The following is a 16,326-nucleotide window of genomic DNA, read 5'->3' on the forward strand; positions in this document are numbered from 1 at the left end:
GTCATATACAATAAATTAACCAAAGATATGTATGTATTCACTAAAATTAGGGAAAAGCTATAAGAAAAAGTTAATTGGCCGGCTTGACTATAGGAACATATATTAACAATGTAAAGAATTAGTTGTCACATTGGTGGTTCATATGCAGAGGGGGAGGAATAGTAGGTGTAGGTGACAATTTATTTATAGTGAGAATCCTTAATTAGTTTGAAAATGTTCTAAGATATGCTGGCTTTGCAGGGTCCTTCAAACTTAGGCTTTAATTATGTCACCGTCACGGCCGGTTTAAGCAACTATGTTGAGGTCTATGTACTACAACTATCTATACAATTTGACAATTAATAACATCCAATTATGTGAAAATAAAACTGGATTTGTATTCCAATTTTTTTTTTTGACAAGAGAAAACTTAATTCATTTCATTTAACAAAAGATGATCAATACAACGAGAAATCAACTCGAAAATACGGCGACTAGTCATGGAATAGGCCGCTCTAGCTAGGGAGTGAGCAACCATATTCGCTTGTCGCTTTACAAACTTTACCTCAAAGTTAGGATTCGACACTAATAGCGACTTAATATATGAAATCAACATACTAAATTCAGAAATTCCTACTTGACTAGAAGAGATAGCATCAACTACAACTTTAGAGTCACTTTCAAATATGACATGAGAGAAGCCTCTTTGTATCATTTCACTCATTGCTTCCTTGATGGCCATGGCTTCTCCCTCCATTGTATTGAGTTTTGCTTGCATGATATTGGTTCCTGCGAGTAAGAATCGCCCTCTTTGGTCTCTAGCACACCATCCCCAACCTGTTGCTGCTTGTGTCTCGAAGAAGCTTGCGTCAGCGTTACATTTCACATAGCCCAAAGGTGGTGGCTGCCACTTCTGTTCTGCTGATCTGTCATGTAGCAGCTGCTGTTCTTGCTGTTGTTGGTCGCCAAGAAGGCCTTGAACCGTCGCCCATTCATGCCAAAAGTGTGCCGCTTGCATACCGATTTGTTGAGCACTTAATTTGCTGTTATTCCACACACAATTGTTGCGATTTTGCCATAAACACCAAAGTATGACTGCTACTTTTCCAGCCACTTGATTGTTCTCATTCCTGCAAATATCAAAAATTAAAGCACTTATATTATGGAAACTGTTCACTCGGGGTTGTATGACATGATTCAGCCCCATATGGTTCCAAGCTTCCATGCTTCCTACACAGAAGCATTCGGTTAGGTACTTAGGTGTGAGCCGGATTTCAAGTTGATAGTTGTGAAAAATCAATCATAAATCGTATGGCTATGGATGTATTTGCTACTCTCATTTCAGTAGTGGCATTTAATGATCTTAATATATACCATCAAATTTACATTGATTACAACATTTTTTACGCTCTAAAAAATAACTTTTTTTTTTTATGTTAACCCAGACTCTCCAATAATTTTTTATATATATCTGTGTCAACAACAACAAAAAATAGGAAACACTTATCTATCAACTCTTTCACACCATATATAGGTTATAAAATGTATGCTGAGGATCGATCACTCTCATATAATATTTGTTTTTTTAAGGAAATAAACTAGAGAATAAAACAGTGACGGATTAGATTAATTTTCCAATCTCTCGACAAGGTTATGCCGAAAAGTTTGACATTTTTGGTAGTAGGCCAGTCCATATTGTTGGCCAAGTTCCATAAGACTCGTGTCATTTTTTCTTTCTTTTTCAACAATTAAAAATAATAATGTTTTTTTTTACTAAAAAATAATAATAATAATGTTAGAATATGTCTACATGCACTTTTGATGAATTTTAGTTATTTCATTAAATAACAAAGTTTGGACCAATCAGTAATCACCAAAATAAATTACATGTAAGACGTAAGAAGCAAGCCGTAAGAAGTGTGTATTTATAGGCTTTGTCTGAGGTAAATGATTGGCAAGTATAAAAGAGAATGAGAGAGTAAATTATGTAGGAAACTTCTTGGTGAGTAAGAGTCTTGGCAGGATTGAGACATTTTGATAAATAAAATTTAATATCTTTTTAGCGTATTATAGGTTAAATTTTAGTATCGTTGTTTAGCGGTGACTAAAATATATCTATAATATGCAAGATGAATTATTTTCTCTCGATTGAAATTTTTTCTTACACAGAATTTAGAGATCTAATTTTTGACTATCTGCTCAAAGGACTCAAATTAAGTCAAACCTCTTATAATTTGGATCAACAAGTTTTGGTCTACGTAAATTTCTCGTATGTGGTTTTTTATCTCTCTAGCGATTTTTAACAAGTTTTGGTCTCTAAATTTTTTTTGGTCTTAGATTAAGTGATAATCCACTTAAATTAAAATCACATATACTTGTGAGATCCCGGGTTCGACACGACGGCTTGCCTAACAATTTTGACATTTTTAGGAAGTTGAGCTAGGACTTATAGGTCGGTCACTAAATATTTTTGTCATGCCTTTTGGTCCGTTTTTCCAACTCAATTCATAGGTACTCTTCATGTTTTTTTAATGAGTTTTTATTTTTATGTTTATAATTCATATTTTTCACACGATAAATATAGAATATTTTAATAATTAAATATGGATTTTTATATGCCAACTTAAATATTCATATTTTTGTTAAAAAAAATCAAGGCTTTCAAAGATAAATTTCTATTACGTATTAAACATGTCGTTTTGATCTTTTCAATTTTTTTTTGGGAAATTTGTTGATAGGAGGAAGGTTATGGGTTTCTCACCACATTTTTACCCCAAACGACCTAAATACTCTTCACTACAAATTCAGAATTTTTGTAGCGTATAAGACGTTCACAAGTACTCTTTGATTGTTGATATTTCTTTTTTTTTTTCTTTGTACATATATCATATCATGTATAAACCCATAAATTCAAAACAGAAAAGAACAAGCGAGTCTCAATTTTGAGATTTTTGAACTTTTTGCTCTCTTATCTCTTAGATTTTATTTTTTTTATTTTGAAAAATATGATTATGCATTTAGTTTTGTTCGAGTAGAATAGGGGTACCAACAATGAATTGGTTCAAGTGGTAAGGGTTTTTGTCCTCTTAAGCATGTGGTCAGAGTTCCATTCATGGTGCATGAGTATGGAGAAAATTCGGTTGGGAGGGGAGAATCCACCTTGTGTGTCCCACAAGTTTCCCGACGGAGATTAGTAATCGCTAATGGTGGTGGAAACTTCGTACCAATATCATGGTAACTCAAAAAAAAAAATGAAATATGGAGAAATTTGTTGGTTTTTTTTTGTTTTGCTTTTTTCTTGGACAAGAAGATGAATTCTTGGAAGGGTATTGGTTGAAGATGAGTTATGGAGTTTGGATGAAATTTAGATGTTTTATTATTTTATTAAGAGAAAAATGATTTTGACTGTGAATTTGATCCTCGTCTAGGTGGGCGAGAAATTTGAATAAAAAATTGTCACATATGGTCCAATGTGTCAAATTTTGGGACACATTAGCAAACACAAACTAAAAGATTACATTACGGACAATTTTGACTAAAGAGAGTTTGAATCAGAAACTTTTTAATTTTTTTTTTCTGATTCAGTGATTACTATGACAGTGAGTGTCATTTTAAAAAAAGAAAACGGTTATTTACTTCCGATTCAAACGAATTTACATTGTCCACCGTCATAAATGATGGAGAGTGAAATACTAATATTTTAAAAGTAGTATACAAACAATCATTAGAGGGTATAATTAGAAAGAAAAAAATTATTCTATATTAAAAAGTGTAAATGAGATTCTTCTAAAAAAAATTATCAACAACATATGATACAAGTTATAGATATTCGAGTCCTTTAATTAGTTGGTTTAGTATTTGATATCTGATCAATGTATATAACAACATATTTGTTTTCTTCAAAAAAAAACATATTTGTTAAAAAAGTCAACTCTTTAAATAAATTTCAATTTCTTTGAAAAATTTCTTTTCACAATTACACAGAAAAAACACTTCTATTTGGAAGAAAAATGTATTTATAAGTGTGTGTTTGTGAGAGAGAATATCTATTAATATTATAAGAGTAGTGTACTTTTTTTTTTAAAACCAAAAAGAGTAGTAGCACAAAAAATGTAAGTAGAGAAATATACAAAAATGGAGGGAACTAGACCAAAATCTTCAAACATCTTATCTTAAAATAGTATAAAACTAGGTTTTCTCAATATATTACTAGGTTTTCTCAATATATTACAAAAATGGAATATCAACAAAAACAACTTCTAATTTGAGTAGGTAGGAGTATATCGTACCAAATAGTAAACCTATTTATGTTGAGACCTATATTAGCGAAATCATCCACACATTGATTTCATTCCCTGAACACATGAGAAATCACAAAATTCATGTTTCTAATAAGCTTCATACAATTCAGTCTTCTATTACGAAAAACCTAAAGACTAAAGCAAGGGAAAGCCTTAACTGCAAGAGTGGAATCAAACTCTAACAATAAATTCTTTAAATTTTTACCGTGAGCTATTTCAATAGCTCTCATATCTCCACAAAGCTCGGTCATGTAAGCAAAACCATTGTTGGTTGTTTATTTTTGGTGTAAACCGGGTATCTTCTACGTGTAACTGCAGAGATTAATTCTTCGAATCTTGTAGGACCCAAAATAGGTGGCAAACTTGGTTGTTTATTTGAACATAAAAATAAAAATAAAGTAAAAAACGGCTGTTTAGTCAAACTAAGTGGCCCTACACAGGGCCATTGCTTTCAAATTTCAACAATATAGTGTAACTATTGTGGAAAAGTGAAAAATCCGAATTTAAATTCTGACCACTTCAATAATATATCTTGATAACTATCGACTGGTCCACCTTTACATAACTCTCAATAATTTATTTTATCTTAAATAATTTTATTCGAACATTTATCGGAGGCTAAATATGGTTGAATTGGTCTAAAAAAAACTATTATAGTTCCAACCTAACAAACTTATTAAATTGATCCAAGGTGGTAAATTTTATACTTGGAAATGCAAGAATGTTTGAGGAAGAGTGTATGGGGATTCTAGAAATTCAAGGGATTTTAAATACTAGGGAATTCAATTGATTCCCTCGATTTTCAAATTCCATTGTTTGGATAAAGTGTTGAAATTTTATCAATGGTAAAATTCTTTGTTTGGATAATGTAATTAAATTTTCTTCACTTAATTTTATTTATCTTAATAAAATTGACCCTAAACCCAAAAAAACGGTCAAAAACTTAAAATGAACCGTAAACCCAAAATTGACCTGAAACTCAAAAAATCGACCGAAAACCCAAAAAATCGGCCAAAAACCTAAAATCAACCGTAAACACAAAAAATCGGCCGAAAAACCTAAAATCGACCAAAAACCCAAAAATCGACTATAAACTCTAAAATCGGCCGAAACCCAAAAAATCGGTCGAAAAACCAAAAATTGATCCTAAACCAAAAAAATCGGCCAAAAAATCCTAAAATCGACGAATTTTAGAATTAGTCAATTTTTGATTTTGGCCGATTTTAGGGTTTTCTGCCCATTTTTTGGGTTTTCGGCCGATTTTAGGGGTTATAGTCGATTTTTGGAATTTTGGCTGATTTTAGGTTTTTCTGTCGATTTTAGGGTTTATAGTCGATTTTTGGGTTTTTTGCCGATTTTTTGGATTTTCGGCCGATTTTAGCGTTTATCGTCAATTTTAGGTTTTTCGGCTAATTTTAGATTTTTCGATCAATTAGTAATTTTAAAAAGTTTAAAGAGAAGAAGGAATTTCAAATTCTTTGGTTTTAGGTGTCATTTTGAAATTCTCTAAATTTAACTTGAACAAAATACTTCATAAATTTCCATCATTTTGAAAATTCTTCAAATTATCATCCAAACAATGGAATTCACCTCAAATCATTTGAATTCCATAAAACATTACTTTACCTCAAAAAATTCCCCCATCCAAACACACTCGTGAATAACCGATTATATGTGGATACATCATACATACATTTCCTATTTGATAAAAACTCTGAAAATGACTATTAGAGATTATATATATCCACATAAAAAATAGGAAAACCACACTCTTTCTAGAATCCTCCATCCAAACACACTCTAAGGATTGATGAATATAACAGCATTTTTAAGATAGAATAATCATAAGCTTATTTCCTGCTCAAGGAAATTGGTTTCATAGATGAAAGTTAGAATACTCTTATTTCCTGCTCAAAAGCTTGGTATTGTTGGTATAGCAGATATATACTCGTACTGGTTTTCTTTCTTTAAGGTATATAGAAGTAGAAGTATAAATGTTGTGGACCTTTACAAGAGTTTCTTCAATTGCTTCATCGCTCAATTATATTTCGCACTTCCTCTTTTCTCAAGAATGTTATTAAAAAAAGTGGCAAGAAGCTTTGCACTAGTGTTTCCAGCAACACCTTTGTTGCAAAAGACCTCAAAAGCCTCTTTATAAAGAGGCCTATGTGATCAAATCTTTCATATTTACATGCATCAATCTAACATAACTGTAAATAAAGGTGGGTGCGCCAAGCGCGTGCTTTAGTGCTATGCATACACGTCACACGAGAAGGCTGTTAGCAAGCTAGATTCTACACTTCAGTAGCTTGGTACTCTTACACAGCAGTCCCGTGAGTGGTGAATTTTTATCTGGTGCAAAGTTTCATTACCCTTAAATAGTGAATCTTTAAAGTGACGACAGATTGTTGAACACAATTGAATTGAAACAATGGCTCAAGTATCAAAATGGGAAATGAATATCATGTCTCCAATTAAAGTAGTCTGGAATCATACAACTCTGAGGCCATTTACAAATATTGCAATAATTTTATTTTGTGTAATGGACCTAACAGATGCAAACCTGACCAATGTAGCCCCAAAAATATGACTTAAACAAAGATCAACAATAACAGCGCGCAGAAGTATAATCAACAAAAAGGGATACTGAATATGATTCGGATATCTTGGGATCTCGCTCCATGTCACAAATAATAACCACCGGATAATCGAAGAAACTGCACACACAATGACTTCTATAATCCGTGGCCAGACGAACAAGGATTTTGAGATACTACCATAATGTCGCAAAAACGATATCTAATTGACTAGATCCAATCCTCTGCCGCCACTTATTATCATAAACCAAGCAGAGCTTATTCTGTTCTCCAAAAATACTTCCACGGCAAATAACTCCAGTTCACATCCTTCTTATTCAACTAGACATCTTTGACCTTCCCTATACCAGAACACATTCTGCTAACTAAAATAATAATAATCTATCAGTTCAGACTCCACGGGCCACGGCTCAAGCAGTCTCTCAGGATTACCTCCAATCGGCAGCCCTGAGTATTTGAAGGGGAAGCTCCCCCACCTTACAGTGTAGAACTGAATCTACCTCATCAACAGGATTTGCTGCACATCTACAAGATTGATATTGCAGCTCAACTAAAAAAAGAATTGTAAAAATCGAAATGTTATTGGTGGATCACATATCAAATATTAAACTGATAAGAACAAATACTACACTTGATCTTAGCCAAAAGACCGAGGAAGGTATTAGTTGAAAGATGACCTTGCAGTTGCTTTTATATCTAACATCTATTCACTTCCTTTCTATTGTGCTCGATGTGGGACTTATATTCAGCACCTTGGAACTCACTGAGATAACCCATGTCTTATTATCCCAACTAACAGCAGGTAAAATGTTACGTTTATAAATTCTTATACGCTACAGATTTCTTTATACCTAAACATCAACATTATAATCATACACATCTGAGATAAATTGGCTTAATAGATCAAATTTAGTCAGAAAAACAGAAGATGAAAGTTAGAAAGAAAAGAAAATATTCTGCTCAAATTTTATTGTCAAGTTTGAAATGTCTAAATTCTTGCTTATATTGAGTTTTGCTTCTACCGACATCATCTCTTGTGTCTGACCAATTAGCTTTGAAGAATTAGAAACACATAGTTATTATGTAGTTATGCAAACATGTACCTTATTTTTTATGTAACTGCTTGAACTTCTAATTCAGAAAATTTCTGAAATTAGTTAATAAATTGCTACTTAATCAAGATCTAAACTAAGTCATTGTCGCAATTTATCAGTCTTAATGCTCGAGTTCACAATCTAGTTAGTACTTAATCAAATATTTGAAAGAATCTAATTAGATAATTTCTTTAGTATGCATATCATAGAGGACAAAACCTTTATAATCAGGTCTATATCCTAAGAAAATAGATTTTCTGGCACGGGGTCAAGTTTAGTTCTATGTGAGCTCAATGTGGATGCAAAACAAAGACAACCAAAAACTTTGTAAAGGGAAATCTCAGGAATAGAACCTTGTAAAGTTTGATAATTGAATTAGTGTACTAACACGATTGATTGAGAAAACAGCATAAGACCAAAAGGATTTTGGAAGTTTGGATAGCAACAAGAGAGTGTCTACAATAAAAACCATTTTCTCCCAAACTTTCAATGGCATCTTATAATATGTGAACCCAAACATGTTTCTCTTTGGGTGCTTTTATTTTAAGGCGTATTTTGATGATTTGTTATTAATTGTTCCGAAGATAATTGAATTATTGGGCATATTCAGTACTTGATGAATTTCAATTTTGTTACTGCTAGAATAAAATAACATGTTCTTCATGTACAAAAAAAAAAATAACATGTTCTTCTTGAACAAAAAAAAATAAAATAACATGTTCTTGTACCAAAGATAAAATCTAATAAATAACATGTTCAAAGAGGCACAAACTCGAGTGTCAATTAAGTACTGGTAAAATAGATTAATAACTAACTTATCATAAATTCATGATCATCTAAATTTAAAAGATAATTATCCTAATAATATACTAACAAACTTAAAAAAGATAATAAAAATAATAATAATAATAATAATAATAATAACATAAAAAAGATAATTATCATAAATTCTTTTTTTTTTATGAAAATAAATTCCTTTTTTTAAGTCACTTGTATTGTGTTTGTAACAAAAAAAAAAACTCTTGGTGTGTAACAAAAAAAAAATAAACACTATTATCTTAAATTCATGATCATCTAAATTTAAAAGATAATAATCCTAATAATATAAAAAACTTAAAAAAAGATGATAATAATAATAATAACAACTTAAAAAAGATAATTATCATAAATTCATCACTATATAATAACACAAAAAGCCAAAGTCCATAGTACCTTAACCCCTTGGAGTAATATTAGAAAGAACACTTTGCAAAATACATCGATAATGACAGGGGTTGTCAATGATACATTTCATATTCAAACTAAGGAAGACCATGAATTTAAACTTGTCATTGGAGGTAACCTTTTTCTTCTCTCATTAGTTAATTCTTGTAAAGTTTTATTTTTCTTTTATCATTCTATATGTGTTCAATTGTTCATATATTAATTGTTGTATAAGTTGTGAGGTTAATATTATGCGGGGTAGAGTTTTTTGGTTTTATATCTCGTACCTTCAAAGTATATTTTATGCTTTGTAGGTGTATTTTATTAATAAAATCTTTTTGCTTTTTTAAAAAAGAAAAAAGTGAAGCAAAATTGTTAATGATTAGATATTTGAATGTACAATATAAGTTTGACAAAATTAGGGCTTTAAAATGTAGTTTTTGTTGTAATTGTGCCTATTTCACTAGAATTCAAATGTAAGTATGTGGTCAAATTTTTTATATCAGTCATTCATTATAGTTTGTTTAGTAAGGATGGAAAGAGTGGAGAAATTTTATTAGATAGGAGGAAAGGGAACTAGAGGAGAGGTAATAAAATTTAATATATACTCCTATAATTAAAATATCTTTCATAAGCTATCTTCTTCTCTCTTTTGACCGGGAGGAAATATTTTATTTTTGAACATTTTAATTGTTAATTTTTTTATTTTAATTTTTTTTTTTTAATATTTTTTTTATTTCAAAATATTTTATTTTAAAATGTCACATAAATAATTTTTACTAAAAAATTCAACCGAGGATTAAAAAATGTATAAGGGGGTAAATTTGAGGATCAAAATCGAGCAATTGAAACTTGATGGTCAAAATTGTGCAATTGTGAAACTTGAAGGTTACAATCAAACAATTGTGAAATTTAGAGGGCTAAAACTACATTTAAACATAATTTATAATTATATGAATGTGAAGCATGACTACTGCTCAAATTAAAGAAAAACAAATGGCAAATTAATAAAAAATTTGGAATTTTAAAGACATATTCGGTATCCGAACACTACACATAGTTGCACTCGATTATTCAATTTTCTCAAATTATTATCGGTTTCAAGTTTTGTCTGATGCTTGTATTTGTGTCATTGCTTCATAGTTGTTTTTTGACATGACATAGCTAGAGGTTGGTTTATGCAGATGAGGACGACAAAGAAGTGGATGATTCTCCTATAGAGCAAGTCAGACTAACAGTGCCAATAACAGACGATCCTACACAACCAGTACTGACATTTAGGACATGGACTATTGGTTTGGGATGTTGCATTATCCTTTCCTTTGTGAACCAATTCTTTGGTTTCAGAACAAACCCTCTGTCTATCTCTTCTATTGCAGCACAAATCGTTTCTCTCCCAATTGGAAAATTAATGGCTGCAACACTTCCAACCACAATATATAGAGTCCCTTTCACTCCTTGGTCTTTCACATTGAATCCTGGACCATTCAATTTGAAGGAACATGCCCTTATAACCATTTTTGCTAGTGCTGGAGCTAGTGGTGTTTATGCCATTAACATAATCACTATTGTTAAGGCTTTCTACCACAGGAATATCAATCCAACTGCTGCTTTTTTGCTAGCACTGTCAACCCAGGTGAACAATTTTGTTTTCTTAAATGTTTAACATTTGCATTTATTAATTTTAATACAACCAACCAAAAGAAATGATACTTAAAAATGTCCTTGAATATTTTAGATGCTTGGTTATGGATGGGCTGGTATATTCAGAAAGGTCCTTGTGGACTCACCCTACATGTGGTGGCCTTCAAATCTTGTTCAGGTGTCTCTATTCAGGTATTTCTTTATTTTCTTTCCCATGAATAGAAGCTAGTTACGTCAAATTCTGAATTCTAAAAACCAATTAAGAAAATAAATTTCCAAGTGAGAATGAATTAATGTTGGCGACACATCACTGTTCTGACACCGACCCATGTGGTTACATTCAATATAAACTTTCTCGAGTTCTTACGAGTTTCAATGTGTCAATGTTTATGCAGAATGTATCTGTGTTAGTGCTTTACATATTTACTATTTAGGATTATGATGTTCATTTTTCCTTTTCTTTTCTCATTGGTAAATGAATCTTGAATGACACAGGGCATTTCATGAAAAAGAAAAGAGGCCTAAAGGAGGAAACACTAGGTTGCAATTCTTTTTCCTGGTCTTTGTGGCTAGCTTTGCTTATTACATTATTCCAGGCTACTTTTTCCAAGCAATATCAACCATCTCTGTTGTTTGTTTAATATGGAAAAACTCTGTCACTGCTCAACAAATTGGTTCAGGAATGAGGGGTCTTGGTATTGGTTCATTTACCCTCGATTGGAACACTGTTGCAGGTTTCTTAGGAAGTCCTATGGCTTATCCTGGTTTTGCCATCATCAACACATTGGTTGGATTTGTGTTATATATCTATGTTGTGATTCCAGTTTCCTATTGGAGCAATATTTATGATGCCAAAAAGTTTCCCCTCATTAGTTCTCACACATTTGATTCCACTGGTACAACATATAATGTTTCTAGGATTCTTAATGCCGCAACATTTGACATTGATATGGATGCTTATAACAGTTACAGTAAACTCTATCTTAGTATCATATTTGCATTTAATTATGGATTGAGCTTCGCAACTCTCACTGCCACCATCTCACATGTTATCCTCTTCCATGGAAAGTATGTTCTTTTGATTCCTCAATATTTAATTATATATTATTGATGCATTTTTTTATAAAAGATCTAACTATATATTCTGGTTGTTGTGAATTTAAAAGAACGATTAATCAGATGTGGAGAAAGACAACAGCTGCGTTAAAAGAACAGGTCGGAGACGTGCATACAAGAATCATGAAGAGAAACTATGAACAAGTTCCGGAGTGGTGGTTCGTAAGCATATTGTTTCTTATGACTATTATGGCCTTGCTATGTTGCGAAGGCTTTGGCAAACAGCTCCAACTTCCATGGTGGGGAGTCTTGCTTTCTTTAACAATTGCGTTGGTTTTCACTTTGCCAATTGGTGTCATTCAAGCAACAACAAACCAGGTAATATTTTGATTGTCCATAACGTAAAGTTACTGCTTGTGTCTTGTGCCTTGTGATGTTGTGAATCATAACATAAATTTACTTCTTGTTTTGCAGCAAGCTGGACTCAATGTGATCACAGAGTTGATTATTGGTTACCTTTATCCTGGAAAGCCTCTTGCTAATGTAGCCTTCAAGACTTATGGATACGTCAGTATGTCACAAGCACTTGGTTTCCTCCAAGACTTCAAATTAGGCCACTACATGAAAATTCCTCCTAAATCTATGTTCATAGTACAATTGGTAGGAACTTTGGTTTCTTCAAGTGTACAGTTTATCACAGCATGGTGGCTTCTAACAACTATTCCAAACATATGTGATGAATCAATGTTGCCAGAGGGTAGTCCATGGACTTGTCCTGGTGATGATGTGTTTTACAATGCTTCAATTATATGGGGAATAGTAGGACCAAAACGGATGTTCACCAAGGATGGAATTTACCCCGGAATGAATTGGTTTTTCCTCATAGGTCTACTTGCGCCTGTTCCAGTGTGGCTGCTAGCTCGCAAATATCCGAATCACAAATGGATTGAACTCATCAACATGCCACTTATAATTGCAGGTGCCAATGGAATACCACCGGTTAGATCAATAAATTATATTTCATGGGGAGTTGTTGGAATCTTCTTCAATTTCTATGTTTACAAACGTTTCAAGTCATGGTGGGCTAGACACACTTACATTCTCTCGGCAGCTTTGGATTCTGGCATTGCTCTCATGGGTCTGTTTCTCTTTTTTTCACTTCAAACTTACGATATCTTTGGTCCAACATGGTGGGGTCTTCAAGGAGATGATCGTTGTCCCTTGGCTAAATGCCCTACAGCTCCTGGTATTGTTACCAAGGGATGTCCTGTCTTTTGAACTCCATATTTAAATATCACCTTGTTTTTAATGCTAGGATGTGGATGTGGTGCTATGTTCACTTGAGCATTAGATTTAAATAGAACCTATATGGTTAATTTCTGTTTATGATATATATTTTGTACTTGTTCTTCTGATTATTGGTTAATCACTTAATTATTGATCATTTGAATATGCACCGTGAGAAATTATAGTTATTTTCATTTATTTATTTGTTTGAAGTTTTTATTTTATAGTCATGCATTTCATTTTATATAGTTCACACCAGGGGCGTCTCCGAGTTTTAGGAGGCTCTGTGCAAAATATAAAAGTGGCCCCTTAATAAAAAAAATTAAAAAAATTATCGATTTAAATTGCATATAATATAAAAAAAATATTCTTGTAAACATATAAATTATCAATATTAAATCTTACATTAAATTAAATGGAACAAGAAATACAAAATAATTATCTTTGAATATAACGTCAAAAAGAAACATCTTAATCTAAGATTAAATTTTATGCAAAGATTAAAATGGACTATAACTATATTTACGAGTATAGATAACTAATATATTGATACTCATGATATTTATGAACATTAACAATATATAACTATTATTTTAGGGCCTAAAAATTAATCTATTAATATACATCTGATATTTTATAGGTATAAATAATATATAAGTAATATTATAGGACCTCAAAATTTTGAATTGAGACCCTCAAAATTTTGAGGCCCTATGCCGTCGCACACCTCGCACATGCATGCGAGCCTCCTCTGGTTCACACTTCACAGTCATGTGTTACTTTAGATTGTTTGAGGTTTAGAATTGATATGATCACAAATAGGACTTAGATGTTACTGTATACCAAGTGCTCACTTTGTTTGTTGAAGATGTCATCATGCCCCCTGGTTCTTTGAGAAGATTAGGGAGCAAAATAATTACTCAGAGTGCGTCCTTTGTGCGTGTTATAGTTTTGAGACTTTTTCTGCATAAGTTTTGCTTCCAAAGCTGATATGAATGGTGTGTTTTAGCCTGAATGTGTGTGTTTTAACATGAACTTAGTGGTCTTGGGCCTCTTGGCCAGGGTTGTTTTGATCTAACTATCTTTTTGCCATCTCCACAACTTCTAATTCAGAAAATTTCCGAAGCTAGTTAATAAATTGCTACCATTTTGAATATCTAAACTAAGCCGTTATCGCAATTTATCAGTCTTAACTTAATGCTCAAGTTCACAATCTAGTTAGTACTTAATCAAATATTTGAAAGAATCTAATTATATCATTTCTTTTTATTCTCAAATTTGAAGCCAAACACTAAGATATTGTTGTTGGTTTGTCCATAATAAACTATGAAAATACTCGCAGTTCAATACTCACATAAGCTTTAGGCTATGTCTTATAGTAAACATCTGAACTAAGTTTAATATAAATTAAATGTCCTGAATTTGTGAAAAAATATTGTAGATTCATTATGTCATGTATCAGTGATTCTCATATTATAGGATAAGAAAATGTGTTATGGCAGACATAGTCAGTAAGGTAAGAAGGTGGATTTCGAGTTCTAGTAGAATTTCTAGGTGGAGGTGGAGTTTTTCAGGAACATCAAAAATAGTCTCAGATTGAGCAATAGGTTGAATAGGTGGAGTAATGCATTTATTGGGTTTATAAGGAAAATCAAGTTCATAGAATTCAACATTTCTAGAGACAGACAAATTTGTAGAATGCATATCAAGAAAAGAATCACATATCCTTTCATACCTTGTTTGTATCCAAGGAACACACCTTTGCTAGCTCTTGGATCAAACTTGTTCCTCTGAATGGGTAAAGTGGATGAATAGCATAAACAGCCAAAGACTCGAAGAAGTGTAAGATCGGGTTCAACACCATACAAAACCTCATGAGGTGACTGTCTTGTAGTATTTTAGTGTTGGATAGCTTAGGTAAGTTGGATTGAAACATTAAGGCTCTACTTATGTTCAATATATATGCTGATGTCTTCTTTCAACTCTAGCATTTTGCTGAGGAGTATAAACACAACTCCGTTGATGTAATATCCCTTTTTCTTCATAGAAAGATTTGAGTAGAAACTCAGGTCCATTGTCCCTTTTTCTTTTGCCCTTTTTGATACTTTTTCTACTTTCTTGGCCAAGTAACTTAATTTTTTCAGGTAATTGCTTGCTTTTGGTTTTCAATTGCTATTAAAACTACCCTAAAATGATACTAAAAACATCATATAATTAATTGTCATCATAGTGTAACTTTTTTTCACTATAAAAAATAATCACCAATTTTTTTATGTAAATCCACTAATTTATGGGTTGGATATTGTGCTTTCCAAATGATTTTTTTATATCAAATGACTAAACGATGAATCATTTATAAAAATTATTAAATATTTTTATTTTTCTAAAAAATAGTGCGATGAATTATGATATTTGTTTATTAAAATTATTCAATCTTTTTCCTTTTTTTAAAAATAGTGCAATAATTTATAATATTTGTTTATGAAATTTATTTAATCTTTTTATTTTCTTAATAAATAGTATAACTTATTTTCACTATAAAAATATTTAAATCAAAATGACAGTATTTCCGAAAACCATAACACTAATGGGTCAGTGGGTTTTTTCTGTTGAGTCCAGTTTTACCCATAACCCGGTTTTTTATGTATTTTTCATTTTTGAAATCCATATTCACCCAAATGCGCGACTCGACCCAATTTTTTGGGTTAGATTGGGTGAGTTTGACCAGATCGACCGAATTTGCTCAATCCATGTACACCATTTATCCCTATAACATGATATCATCAATTCATCTATTCAAGTTCCTATAACCATATAAGGGATGTAAAATTCATTACTATGAAATTAGCTCTCCAACGAATAACTTGGAAGAACTATAGGGTAAAGGATAGAAGGGATAATAACAATGATGCGATGCGAGAATGGCGTTGATTGATAAGCAAGGAAATGGTTATGTTAGAGTTCATGATGTGATAATTTCGAAGAGAGAAAAAATGGTGTATGTTGTTGCTCAGCATTCGGGGATTGATAGTATTCCCAAGGCTATGGAAGGGGAACTTGTTGTGGCTGGATGACCGTCATGGCTGACAGTTGTTACTGGTGAAGCAATCAAGGGATGGCTGCCACGACGCACCGATTTTTTTGAAAAGTTGGATAAAGTACAAT

The 16,326-nt window shown here is 32.0% G+C and overlaps 2 protein-coding genes and 1 non-coding gene across 4 annotated transcripts; 1 reads left to right on the forward strand and 2 right to left on the reverse strand.

The window, feature by feature from the left end:
• Positions 1 to 409: 409 nt before the first annotated feature.
• Positions 410 to 1,204, reverse strand: LOC123896465. Its single transcript, XM_045946845.1, has one exon. It carries the CDS (start codon positions 1,202 to 1,204, stop codon positions 410 to 412), a length of 795 nt encoding a protein of 264 aa, XP_045802801.1.
• Positions 1,205 to 7,339: 6,135 nt separating this feature from the next.
• On the reverse strand, positions 7,340 to 7,539 carry LOC123900232. Its single transcript, XR_006805884.1, has one exon. It is a non-coding gene; the product is annotated as a U2 spliceosomal RNA (small nuclear RNA).
• A 2,733-nt stretch (positions 7,540 to 10,272) lies between these two features.
• LOC123895154 (oligopeptide transporter 1-like) lies at positions 10,273 to 13,361 on the forward strand. Of its 2 annotated transcripts, none has more exons than XM_045945378.1 (5): positions 10,273 to 10,810; positions 10,913 to 11,010; positions 11,314 to 11,886; positions 11,985 to 12,252; positions 12,349 to 13,361. In XM_045945378.1, the coding sequence occupies exons 1-5, from the start codon at positions 10,586 to 10,588 to the stop codon at positions 13,150 to 13,152; spliced, it is 1,968 nt and encodes a 655-aa protein (XP_045801334.1). In that variant the 5' UTR covers positions 10,273 to 10,585; the 3' UTR covers positions 13,153 to 13,361. The 2 variants fall into 2 exon arrangements, with proteins under 2 accessions (XP_045801334.1, XP_045801335.1); XM_045945379.1 differs by having other exon boundaries at positions 10,670 to 10,810; positions 10,913 to 10,996; positions 12,349 to 13,324.
• The last annotated feature ends 2,965 nt before the right edge of the window (positions 13,362 to 16,326 follow it).

Source organism: Trifolium pratense, linkage group LG7 (genome assembly GCF_020283565.1).
Source record: "Trifolium pratense cultivar HEN17-A07 linkage group LG7, ARS_RC_1.1, whole genome shotgun sequence".
NCBI lineage: Eukaryota > Viridiplantae > Streptophyta > Magnoliopsida > Fabales > Fabaceae > Trifolium > Trifolium pratense.